We start from the raw sequence: 12,711 nt of genomic DNA on the forward strand, positions 1-12,711 counted from the left end.
CATATTTTCTACCGAAACATTCCTAGGATTGCCGTCGTGACTTGTAATATTGCGCGGGTGCTTGGCACCATTTGTGTTGACTCGAAAGCCTCCAAACGCACCATTTGTTCATTTCTCGTGAAACCTAAATTTGCCTCAAAATAAACGTAAATGCATCCATATATTCGTTCCAAGCCACATGACCCATTTCAAATGACCTCCCATGTCCTTAGGAGGCATCTCGTGGCTTTCGGAACTCAGACCTCGAGAAAGTCTAAAAGCGTGTATTATAACCTTCAATTTTGGCTGTTTTTGCGACATTTTTAGAATTCGTCGGGCATGGTTATATTTTCTCCTGAAACATTCCTAGGAAAGTCGGCGTGACTTGTGAAGTTGTGCGGGTGCTTTGCACCATTGTGTTGCCTCAAAAAGCCTTTGAACACCCCCATTTATTTATTTATTTATCTTGAAACCTAAAATTACCTCGCAATGAACATAAAGGCATGCATATATTCGCTCCAACTTCCAAGCCACGTGACTCCTTTCCAATGACCTACCATGTACCTAGGAGGAATCATGTGGCATTCGGAGCTCGGACCACGAGGAATTCCGAAAACATGTATTATAACCTTCAATTTTGGCTGTTTTTAGGACATTTTTGGACATTCGGATTGATCATATTTTCTCCCGAAACATTCCTAGGAAGTTCGGCCTGACTTGTAACGTTGCGCGGGTGCTTGGCACCATTTGTATTGCCTCGAAAAGACTTTAAACACTACATTTGTTCATTTCTCGTGAAACCCAAAATTTACTCGAAATGAACGTAAATGCATCCACATATTCGTTTCAAGCCACATGACTCCTTTTCAATGACCTCCCATGTCTTTAGGAGGCATCTAGTGGCGTTCTGAGCTCGGACACTGTGAAAGCCTGATACAGTTTATATAACCTTCAATTTTGGATGTTTTTACGACATTTTTGTACTTTTTCGGATCTAGTCACATTTTCTCACTAAACATTTCTAGGAGTACCGACGTGACTTGTAACGTTGCACAGGTGCTTGATACCATTTGCATTGTATCGAAAAGCTTCTGAACACCCTATTCGTTCATTTCTCGTGAAACCCAAAATTGACAAATTAGAATGTAAATGTACCAGCAAAATCATTTCTATTTTGATAGAAATAGTAACGGTCAAATTACAATAGCATTGAAATTAAATATCAATGATATAAGTAGTTGTTAAGACTTCTCATAATTAATTTAAAATATTTAAATAAACAACATATGATGTTTTCTCCCTCACTTGATTTAAGAATATTATTCTTCTGTTTCTCAATAAGGGAAACATAATAAGGGAAAGTTAATTATAATCTTGTCAAATTCTAATTTAATTAATCAATTTTAATTTTAATTAAAATAATTAAAACTGATCTAACCACCTATCATAACACCATCATCAACAACCATAACCAATAAACTAGAAAGAGAAGGTTGAAACCATAATAAAATAAAGTAATTAAAAAAGATTGTGATCGCTTCTTGCTTTTATAAGAGTATATTTATAACAAAGAGGTTTATTTTGCCATTTCAACCTTACTGTCACTTATTATAACACTTCCGTAAAGAAGTGTAATGTATCAAGTATTTAAGTTACGGAGGAAAGGTTAGAAATCGAACCTTGAAGGCTTAAAACATTATCACAAAATTAAAAACCTTTTACAAAACATGTTGTATGGAGGGGAAGAGATATAGGTGAGGCCAACTCCAAAATGAAATTATAGAATTATCCCCTCTTTGTACTCAGAATCAACCTGACATGTTCCATAAATAGCCGAACTCTTGTTCTATTTCAACCAACTAGAGTTCTGTATTGTCCGAATCAAATGCAACTACTGTGCGTTCATCTGCTGTAGCTTCCTGTACTTAAATAATCCTACATGAGTTAATAAAGGAAGATATGAGAAGGAAGCTGCAATTCTGGCTACTTCAAGTGATATTATACTACATCCTCAGATGAAATCAATATAAACAACGCTGGAGATTAGTTGTCTGATGTCTTATTAACATCTGAAATATAGGCCACCTCACACTATACTAAAGTTAATCTAAGAGTAGAAGATAGATTACTACACAGGAATTACAAGATTACATGTTGAGACCCCAAAAAACACTCGTAAATATACAGAGTTTCCTGTACAGTAGAATCATCATCGGCGAACTCAGAGCTTTACAACAAGTATGGCATCAGTTCAGCTACTTCTGCTTTGAAAATCTCCTATATACACACAAGGATACTGGAGAAAATCTGAGAAAACCAAGGCTAATCGTGTCTCCAATAACCAATTGGAACGAGTTGACAAAATGTGGTGGCCCACGGCAGCTCCGTTTGCATCAGCTGTATATTTATCTTATCACTTACCACATAAAATGTCCCTTGTACCACCAGATATGCCCTTGTCAGAATCAATGTCGTAGGATGAGAGCAGTCTTCTCTGTCACCAAAAAGGAAAACAAAAAAACTCAAAATTGTGATACCAAAAACAGTAATGTGAAGTATACATAAATCACACACACTGCCACCCTAAATAACTGTTGGTTGTGGTGCATAAAAGGTCCATATGCATGTAGCCATACACTAATCAATCTGAACTGATATACTGGATGTTTCTGATGAATCCAGCAAAAAGATGTTCTCAGAAAAAAAAGCACCAACTTAAAATTAAGGATACGATAAAGACACTCTGTCAAGTATCGCTGCAATAGTTTCATTTGAAAATAGACGGATCGCTTGACCAATGAATCCTACATCAGTTATCCTGGTCCACAGTTTTACTTGTGGAGGACAGGTATCTGGGATTTTGTCCAGTACTGAATCGTGAAAGTTCATTTAGCCAAAAGGATTAGCCGCAAGAGCCATTATGAAGCAATGGCATTAGAGATATGTTGTACTGGAACACCTCCTGTCACTTTCATGCTGCAATCACACTAGAGTTAATCTTCAATTACAATTATCAGATGTGCGAAAGGATGATAGTAAAACTTCAGTAGCAGGTGCTTCAGATGTGCGAATGAGGAAGATCTGCAGGCCTAGAAAGTGTCTTTTCAGAGAGGTTGTCTTTTCTTTTCTTTTTATGGGGGAGGGGGGTGGAGGAGGTGCTCCAAGAAATACTCCTGCACCACTTGGGCCTTGGCATTACATAGGAGGGATGATTTCTGTCCTATCATGCTTACCACTATATCTGAGCCTACTCTATTCCTAGGAGTTTGATTAGCATCATACAAGTTGCATCATTGCTGAAGATGTCACCTAGCATCCCAGATACAACAATTTGCAGATGCTTCATAAATGATGTCTTTTACTGTCTTTACACCCTCAACCCTGGGCAGGCCAGTCACCAATACACAGGAGGGCAGTTTGTATTTCCTTAATGGTTTTCCTGGGGAAAGAACATAATATTCAGCAGATATTGATACACTAAATCCAATGTGCTTTATAATTAAATGAAAGTTTACAATACCACATTCAGACAAATGATAAAATCTAAGAGAGGAATTTTGCAACATATATTGGACAAAAGAGCAATAATCCGAAAGCCAGAGGGAGAAAGCAACAACTCAGATTGAGGAAAGAAAAGTGAATAACAGTGTAACTTTTGTCACTTACATGGTCCTCAAAATCAGGACTCGTCAAATTGATGGAGAGATTCCTCATCAACAGCAATACCTGGACAAGATCAAACAAATAACGTGAAGCTATGATACACATCACACATTCTTGAAATCTTGACAGGGGAAGGGTAATACAACATTAAACATGCAATATATATGTATATGCTTATAAGTTAGCAATTCATACAATAAATGCAATTTGGAAAAAAAAAAAAAAACAGGGGTAAGGGGAAGAAAATATTAAAAAAGGAGATAATAAAGTCACTACAAGAATGTGTCAAACTTCCCCTCAAAAAAAAAAAAAGAATGTGTCAAACTAAACAAAATAGCACGAGTCTTATAAGTGGAAGGCTTGAGGTTGAGGAGGTTACTCGTGAGTTTGCACAAGGAAATTCTGCCAGCAATTGGAAAATTCTTATGGGAGTGAGTAATAGTCTACAAGATAGGCTTTGCATAATGTTCTCTACTCATATACCTTTTATGGTCTAATAACGAGGAACCTAAGAGGCTGCTTAAAAATTAACAAAGCTCTCCCAATTACAGTAGAAAAGTTCCACTGGCGAAGAAGACTTCACATGAAACGGGTCAATCATCAATGCCCTCCTTTTAGATATCTTGCCATCCAACAGCAACTAAACTCCAATTTTTGGAAATCTGCTTTGTTGGCTCTTGAAAGGGATTCAAGAAAGATGGCTATAACCTATAAACATATAATCTCAAGAAAACCTGGTATCCTGGTGTCATCTACATTAAGAGTGCCTAAATGGCCAAATAAGCACCAAGTGACTCAATTAATGAACTTGGGAGCCCGCTGCAACTTCCCTAAACTCCGCCAAGCTTTTCCATTGGCCTACAACAAGAATGTTACAAGCATGACTTGTTAATTGACACTTTGAAAATCTTTTCTCAACATTTCATCCAAATTTTGTGCCACCAAACAAACATTTACACGAGTGTGCGTTATAACTATAAAAAAAAAGGGTTGCCGTAAACAGACTTTAGGAGTGATTTTCATCTGTAGCAGTGATAAAAAGGAAATTAGAGGTTTCTAATCAATATGTGTGAAAAGATTTTTCATCAGTCTCTACAGTGGCTCGTATGAGAAGAGTTCAATCTTAGATGACGCGTGATCTATAGCCTATCAAGTAGCCATTCATAGAGTCACAAGGACTTCCCCCATTTTCTCATTTTCTTACAAAACAATATGCCAACCCCGACTAAGAATTTCAAACACAGCAGAATTTCCTCCCGGTTTTTCCAAGATTTCCCATAAACCACCCAAGACGGTCACTCAAATGACTTGTGACATTAGAAAGGCAAATAATTTTGGATCCTGCATTCCTGCATCATTTCTTCTACTTCAGCAAGAATGCTACAAAAGCTTCCGAAACGGAGTCGCAAGTAGGTATTCTAATGAGCCAAGCTGGCTATCAAACTATATGAGCTCAGCCCGGTCAAAGCTCGGCTCCAGGGGGCACAACTCAAGCTCGCGTTTGGCTCAAGACCTTAACAAGTCAAGCCGGGCAAACCCAAACTCAGGACGTGAACAGGCTCGGGTTCCTTTTCATCATTAAAAAATATTTTATACCCAAAATAATTTAAACAAATATACATTTAAGATTTTCCTATACATTTCAATGTAGTTATGTTACATACTTAAGTTATGTACTTAGCTGGACAAATTTGCATTTGCTAACATTTTTTGCAATACTTTATTTGAGCACATATGTGAATTCTGCTCTTACAAAAAGGATGGCACGAAGTAAATTAATAGACCATAAAAAAAAGGAGAGAATCTTTTCTTGAAAACTAATCAACAAAGTCAAGGCAAAATACAAGCAGCAACTACAACAGGAGTAGAATCATTCAAGTCCTACATTGACAAATACCATAGTGCGAGTGGAAAAATAGAAGTAGCGCCTGGGGCATTCTGCAAAAACTTGGTGGGTTTAGACAGCCTATATCCTAAACGGTCTCCCTACTGGGCGCCTGGTTGTATGCACATAAAAATGTTTAAGATGGGTTGGTAGACTTGAGCCTCATGAGCTTGAGCCAAGCTCAATATTTAAGGCTCGACGAGCTTTCGAGCTTGAGCTGAGCTTGGTCAAAACAACTTTCGAGCCCATCCTAATTAAGTTTGAGTTAAAACATGAAACCCTATGATATACCCAGATGAATCAGACGCAACCAAGCTTTTGAGACAAAAATAATAAAAAGAAGATGAAGCCAGCTAGGGCCGAAAGAGATAAAGAGGGGGTACATGTGGATAGAAAAGGACAAGTTGAACTACTACCAGCCCACAGCATTGCATTTCCTCGCCAAAAGATCTGTCAAGCATGATGCCGTGGCAGAGGAAGGCATAGTGCCTGATGCGAGTGAGAGTGAGAGTGACGAAGCAGAGAACATACAGGAATTTGGATGGGGTTTTCATGGCTAGGGCAGAGGTAAGTAATTGGGTGTTTAATCTCAATTGCTTGGAGCACTTCAGAAGGCAAGAATCGCAAAGTTTGGCTCCACGTACGTTTCCAAGATACCCCAATTTATCAATGTCATACTTCAGAACTCCACAACCCGTTCCCAGCAGGTTTCTGCCACATTTCCCACTACTTCCGGTTTCTGAGAGGGCGAAAGCCTGGATGGTTTAGCGGCTTCCATTCCCCATTGAATATGGATAAACGGTTAGCTTCTCAAAGTGATTTGGTAAGCTGGAATTACATAAATCTAATTCCCTACTTTGGATTTTGACATTTGATTGACTTTATTTTTCTGATAAACCAAACATCAAAAAGAAAGGCCCAAAAATAGAATGAACTCAAAGGACAAAATTCAAATAAATCAAAGCTCAAATTGCATTGCGAATCTTGGTTTATAAGAGGCACAAACCTAGGCCTTGGAATGTAGCAAGCTTTGGCGATGATGGACAAGTGATCAATGCCTAGCCTGTAATCAGGGCATGATCTAGCTAATTTGACCTCTGTGGAGGGAGTAAGGACATGTCCTTGACATTGGATTATAGTTCAGTAACCCCTAGGCTTATCATTGTATTTGGGGGAATGGGCTTTGGCTATAAATGCTATCTAGGTATTGTCCTCCCTCTACTAGATCAATGAAGCCATGACGTCACACAAGTAGAAAACAAAGCGAATCATTCTAAAAATCACAACCAACAGAAAAGACATTGCCGATGCAAAAAACAAATACATACCGTTTCAACATCAATTGGATCCATCTTCTTAAGCCTCTGTAAATGACCCTTAACTTCCGGATCAAAGACACTGCCAATAAAGCTGTATACTTGAGCAAAATCAGGCAGAACTGCATCAGAGTTAAGCTGTAATTAGAACAAGTGAATAGAGAATAAAGACAGACAAAGGCACCATCAAAAGCATATATTTTATTTTACACAATAAAGCTAAATCAAACAGCACAGACCTGCACAGCAGGCCCTTGCAAAATTTACCCACATTAGAAATAGGAAATGACTCATTTTTTGTAGGATCATCCTTCTTTACATACAACACACATAAGAAATGGATTTAATAATGTAAATGGATCTTATCAAGGTAGAAAGTCGTTTATAAAAAAATATAAATAAGGCAGAACCTATCCGGAACACATGCATGCTACAGGAATAGCTTATTCTATAGAGAGAATATGATCATAAGCACATGCTTCCCATAGGTAGCAACAAGCAAATAGATGTCCATGCATTCAACTAGCCGGTACTTGGTCTAGTGGTAAGATTTGTATCTTAAGGAGTTAGAAGTCACGCCTCCACTAGAGGCACTTTGTTGATTGAGATTCCTTTACCCTTCCCCCTTATCCTGGGGGTGGGACCTAGCCCACTAGAGGCTGGAGTGACAAACCCGTGAAGGATCAAGTCCAACTAGGTGTTGCATCTTACCTCTCCAAACAAAACTCTGAAATTCAAAAACCCCATCCTCCACTCCCAACAAAGAAGAATGTATGAGAGCGAAAAAATTAAACATCTAACATGACTTCCAAGTAACAATAAGTAATGAGACAAAAAGCATCACCAAGTAAGTACAACCACATCAAAACAGTGCGCATATCAACCCTGCACCTCATCATAAGAAGAGGAAGAGAAACTATATCACGGGATCACGAATAGTGAAATATATCTACTTCAAGGCTAACAAAGTGATGAATTAAATGACCATGTTTCAAGCAATGTGAAAAAATAGACACATAATAGGTGATGGTTTACACACACATAGTGAGTGATCTAATATGAGCTTTAGCCTGTTTAGAAAAACGAAGTAAAGAAATCAACAGACACCTCTTAAGGGTGGAGCATGTTTTACTGCTTCATTCATTTCACCAGCAGTGCGTGCCATTGCTGTGCTCTCGGTACTGCTTGAACAATTATTAGCAATCGGCGGCCCTACGGATTTCATATCACCTGACCATGTAAAACACAAATGAAGTAAGAATGCTAAGCAGCAGTGCAGAAACTTCAGCATGTAGATCATTACAACATCAGGAAATAGTCAAGGAACCTTTTGCCAGACTAGGCTGAGTATTAGGAGCCCAAGAAGATACAACTGCTGCATTATTAGGACATAGAGGTACTGATGTAGCCTCTGGCCTTTGAAGTCCAGGCTCAAGCAAAAGAGAAGATGGTTGTGCGGATCCAGTTGCTTGGGGAACTGATGGAACAGTTACATAGATCAGGCAAGACTGGCTCACATAAAGCTTTTTGAGACAAAATGCAACAGAAAACGTAAAGGAAGATGAGAAAGAACCACCAGAGTTTCACTATAGAAATTAGGGAAATTTCTTGAGGTACCCTTGAGGTTTGGCTTAATTCTCAAAATACCCTTATGGCCTGTTTGGATTCTGGAATTTCATTTGAAATTCTGAAATTGGGCCAAATCACTTGTTTGGATCATCTAAGAATTTGGAATTGTATTTGGCCCAGGGAATTAAAACTCTCCCGTTCCGTTACAGAACGGCCGTTCTGTAACGGATTTTGGATTTGCCGTTCCGCGAAATCCCGTTACGGAACGCCATAATAAAATTCACGTACTTCTCGCCGCGTTGCCCGTTCCGTAACGCGAACTCGCCGCGTTAGAACGATTTTATCCCCGTTATATCCGTTCTTTTCAAACATTGGCCAATTTTATATTATGATTTAATTATATAGTTGAGGAAACATGATATTCTATCAAATTTGATTATATTATGTTGTAATAATGCTTCCTAAACTAAAAAATTGCAATTAAGGTTAATACATTTAATGTGAATTTTTTAAAAAAATTCACGCTGCGTCGGCCGCGAAACGTTCTATTTCGCCGTTACAAGCCGTTCCCGCGACAACGCGACCGTTCCCGCGAACGCGACCGCGAGCGCATTTTTTTTCCCTGATTTGGCCCAAATCCAAGACTCATAAAAAGTAAGGCATAATTGGAGAATTTGAAATCCAACCAAAACATATGTCATTTCAAATCCAAAATAAGTGTCAGTTTATTTCTATCTCCTCTCTCATCACTCTCCCCCTTCTTCTCTCTCCCACCATTAACAATACCATTACAAACATGTTCAAATTATGCATTTGAATGTGGGGATTTACAATTCTAAAATTGAAATTCTAGAATTGAAATGAAATCCATGTTCCCAAACACAACCTTATTGAATTTTGAAGTTCAAAGTTTAAGTTTTAAGGGTATCTTAGAAAATTAGTGCACTTCAATTTTAGTGTATGATAAGGGTATTTTGAGCCTAAACACAAAGTTCAGGGGTATATGAGGAATTCCCCAAATGTGAGGGGTAATTTAAGAATTATGTCAAAACTCAGGGGTACTCGAGGAAATTTCCATAGAAATTATCCTCACATTCCCACATGGAACCCAGAAAAAATAGGGCTTTTCAGGGAGCGCGAGGGAAGACCCACCTGAGGGCTCCATATACTTTTACACATTAGACAGTCACCAACCTATTTTAGGAGCTTTCTGTGGATATGGATGCGCAGCTTTTCGTTTTGGCCGAGGAGGAGGCAGATGCTCGTTGCTACCACTTTTTTGGACCTTCAGAAAATACTTCTGAGCATGACTGCGTATCTGCACAAGCGACTATTATTATTGTCCTTGAATGAAATTTTCAATAGTTATACGCCTAAACAATTGTGTTAATCCTTAACTCTCATTAGTGACTTAAAAGCTTTCCTGACCAGAGAGCAGAAACCACAACCCATAAAACAAAAAAAAAAAAGCTAAAAGTGCTTGTAATACAAGGCATAACGTATGAAAAATGTGGCAAAAGTTAAATGTTGATTTATCCTAGAGCGTGAAAAGGTGTTCATTACCTGTATGACAGTTTTGGACCCAATAAAAGCTTCAATCTTTTTCCAATCACGGTCAAAGCTGCAGAAAGTGAAGGCAAATTATTCGTGCTGACTACTTTAACAAATTAACATATATTGAGTGCATATGGAGGTATCAAAATAAAGAGAGCACGGATTTAGCTTAAATAAAGAGAATGAAAAGTTTGCTTGAACGTATCAGTTTATGTTATTCAGGGCAGATAACTCAAATCCAAAACACGCCAACAAGATAACATTTCTCTAACAAATCCTTTTAGTAGCCCAGGAAACAATTTCATCCCATTTATGTGTGGAGAAATGTTCTATTGCTAAGATGTTATACATAGATCTCAACAGTTTGAAGTTTTGAACTCAACAATCAGGCATATTTTACCTGTAATCAAGAGTATCTCTATCTGCTAAAATATATGTAACTGATCCAATCAAGCTCAGAGCAGCAAAGGCCACTTATACGTGCATTCACCAATACTTAATCTACTGCTTTTTTAACACCTATAATTAGTAATATTCTGTATATTTTCTTTAGCATACTACTTTAGTATCAGCATTTGCTTTTCAATTTACTTCTCGCCATTCTGCAATGTTTTTGACCATAACTTAATCAACAGGGAGGAAAAGGCAATGACATACACATCCAAATGGTTTCCCTGACTTCCTGCACAAAAGAATGCCATTTCCTAGTCATTCTACTTGGGAGACCCTCTTTACATCTCCAGCTCAAAACATTAAATATTTATCATTTGACACTTCAAGCTCAACACATAAGCTCACAGTGTGGAAACACAGAGAAACCAAGTGAAAGGAGTTAAAACCATATCATCTCTGTGTGGCAGCCTATGTTGCTCAGACGCTTCATTTCACCTCAATACTCGGGTCGCATCCTCGACACTTGGACATAGATGGGACACTTGGACACTTCTTTTTGGGCCAAAAAAATTTAAAAGTTCCAAAAAATAGCCAAGCCGGACACTTGGACATGTACCCGTGTCGGCCATGGGTACCCGAGTCCGAGAAAAATAGGTGGCAGCCAAGACATGATTTATGTGGATACGGCAACACACCTAACTAACACAAAGTGACAAGGAATTCTCAAAAGGGAAGAGTGTTTTAATGAAAAATCGGCCCAGTAATTCCTTCACGAAAAACATTTTCCATGTGTATGGTTTTTCGTTTTCAATTGAATTGAAGATGACCAATATAAGCACAAGGGTAAGGCTAACTCATCACATGTCTGTATTTCCACCATCCAGTTAAAAAAAAAAAAAGGTGCATAATTTAACAGTTTATAACCCCTATAAGATTATCTTCAGAGTCTAAGGCCACACAGATTCGACATTCTCCCAGTTAAGACGGCTAATTGACCAAACAATACCACAATATGACCAGTTCTTACAAAAATAAACATCACCCCCAAATCAAAGCATATCCTAAACACCCTCTAAGAAATTCTGATTAATAACTAAAAGTTTAATATCCCCAATTCACAATCTCGGCTTCATAGAAATTTCAAGCAACACTAAACTAAAAAACTACACAATTTAAGTCACAACCCAGCCTAAAATGTCACGAATGTTAAGCGAAGAATCAAGCAATTTCTATGTTGATCAACAGTAAAATTAAACAACTTACTAAAATTTTAAACAAAAAAGAATCCTCTAATAATTGAGAAATTAACGGATAATTCAACTCAAAAGTAACCAGTTCCAAAACTTCCTATCAGAATTCTATTCTACAAAATACCAATAATTGAAGTAATAAGACTACTTCAGAAAACCCTAAAAATGAAAAATTCTGGAAAATTAGCAGGAAAAGTTAACTAAAAAAGGGTATTGAGAAATTAACGGATAATTCAACTCAAAAGTAACCAGTTCCAAACTTCCTATCAGAATTCAATTCTACAAAATACCAATAATTGAAGTAATAAGACTAATTCAGAAAACCCTAAAAATGACAATTCTGGAAAATTAGCACAAAAAGTTAACTAAAAAAGGGAAAAGTATTCAACTTACAGCTGTAGAGCTTCGAGAAATTTATCATGCTCAGGTTCAGTCCAACTTTCTCGAGACTTCGTAATTGTATACGGCTTTCGAATCTTCTTACTATTACACGAATCATCAGTCGGAGAAGACGACGTCGTATTCGTCGCCGTCGTCGGCGAATTCTCCGGTGGTGGCGCCGAAAAAGGATTAAGTCCCGGCAAAGCAGCGCCATTAGAGTCTAGGTAAAAGCCTTCCGGCGAATTAGGGTTCATCGACACCATTGAAGAATGAGGAGAGAGAAAATCTGAAAGAAGATAAAAAGAAGAAGAAAAGATGATAGTTGAAGTTTTTTTTTTGTTTTCTAGGGTTGCGTTTTTTCAATGAAAGAAAAATGTTGAGCGGGTGAAATGAAAGTGTATAGTGTATAAAAAAAATATTTATATGGGTGTTAAGCACCTGATTAAATTTTGAAAGGTTTATTATTGGTGGGGGGTTAAATCAACCAATGAGAATATGCCACGTGTACAATTTGAAAAATTAATTTTTTTTAGTTGGTTAAGCTAAAAGTATGATGTGACATGTCATATATGATCAACCAGATTTTAGGATTTTTTTTTTGGTGGGGAGAATAATTTTGCCAAAATTAATGTAGATTTTTGAGGCATATGGTATAAAAAATATCTTACTTTCTTCCTAGGTAGTCTCTTAAAGGTGGAGCCTGTCTATCAACATATATTAC

At 37.6% G+C, this 12,711-nt stretch overlaps 1 protein-coding gene across 5 annotated transcripts; it reads right to left on the minus strand.

Moving 5' to 3' along the window:
* Nucleotides 1-1,939: 1,939 nt before the first annotated feature.
* LOC104888365 (protein REVEILLE 6) lies at nucleotides 1,940-12,382 on the minus strand. Of its 5 annotated transcripts, none has more exons than XR_007272410.2 (9): nucleotides 12,003-12,381; nucleotides 9,976-10,033; nucleotides 9,607-9,730; nucleotides 8,171-8,320; nucleotides 7,951-8,073; nucleotides 6,856-6,965; nucleotides 3,646-3,705; nucleotides 3,213-3,418; nucleotides 1,940-2,468 (listed from the first exon to the last, which is right to left on the minus strand). XR_007272410.2 is itself a non-coding variant. In XM_048640910.2 (8 exons), exons 1-8 carry the CDS (start codon nucleotides 12,251-12,253, stop codon nucleotides 2,445-2,447), a joined length of 900 nt encoding a protein of 299 aa, XP_048496867.1. In that variant the 5' UTR covers nucleotides 12,254-12,382; the 3' UTR covers nucleotides 1,940-2,444. The 5 variants fall into 5 exon arrangements, 3 of the variants coding, with proteins under 3 accessions (XP_048496867.1, XP_010671614.2, XP_010671616.2); XR_007272409.2 differs by having other exon boundaries at nucleotides 1,940-2,473; XM_048640910.2 differs by lacking the exon at nucleotides 3,213-3,418 and having other exon boundaries at nucleotides 12,003-12,382.
* Between the last annotated feature and the right edge of the window lie 329 nt (nucleotides 12,383-12,711).

This window comes from Beta vulgaris, chromosome 3 (assembly GCF_026745355.1).
Source record: "Beta vulgaris subsp. vulgaris cultivar EL10 chromosome 3, EL10.2, whole genome shotgun sequence".
Lineage (NCBI taxonomy): Eukaryota > Viridiplantae > Streptophyta > Magnoliopsida > Caryophyllales > Amaranthaceae > Beta > Beta vulgaris.

Bases quoted from the DNA above. Each gene is read 5' to 3' on its own strand.
- LOC104888365 (XM_010673312.4), bottom strand. From the start codon at position 12,253: ATGGTGTCGATGAACCCTAATTCGCCGGAAGGCTTTTACCTAGACTCT. The intron at 10,034-12,002 runs GTAAGTTGAATA...CACTTTCTGCAG, and splicing joins TTTCTCGAAGCTCTACAGCT to CTTTGACCGTGATTGGAAAA. The intron at 2,474-3,645 runs GTAAGTGACAAA...TTTTGGTGACAG, and splicing joins GTCCTGATTTTGAGGACCAT to AGAAGACTGCTCTCATCCTA.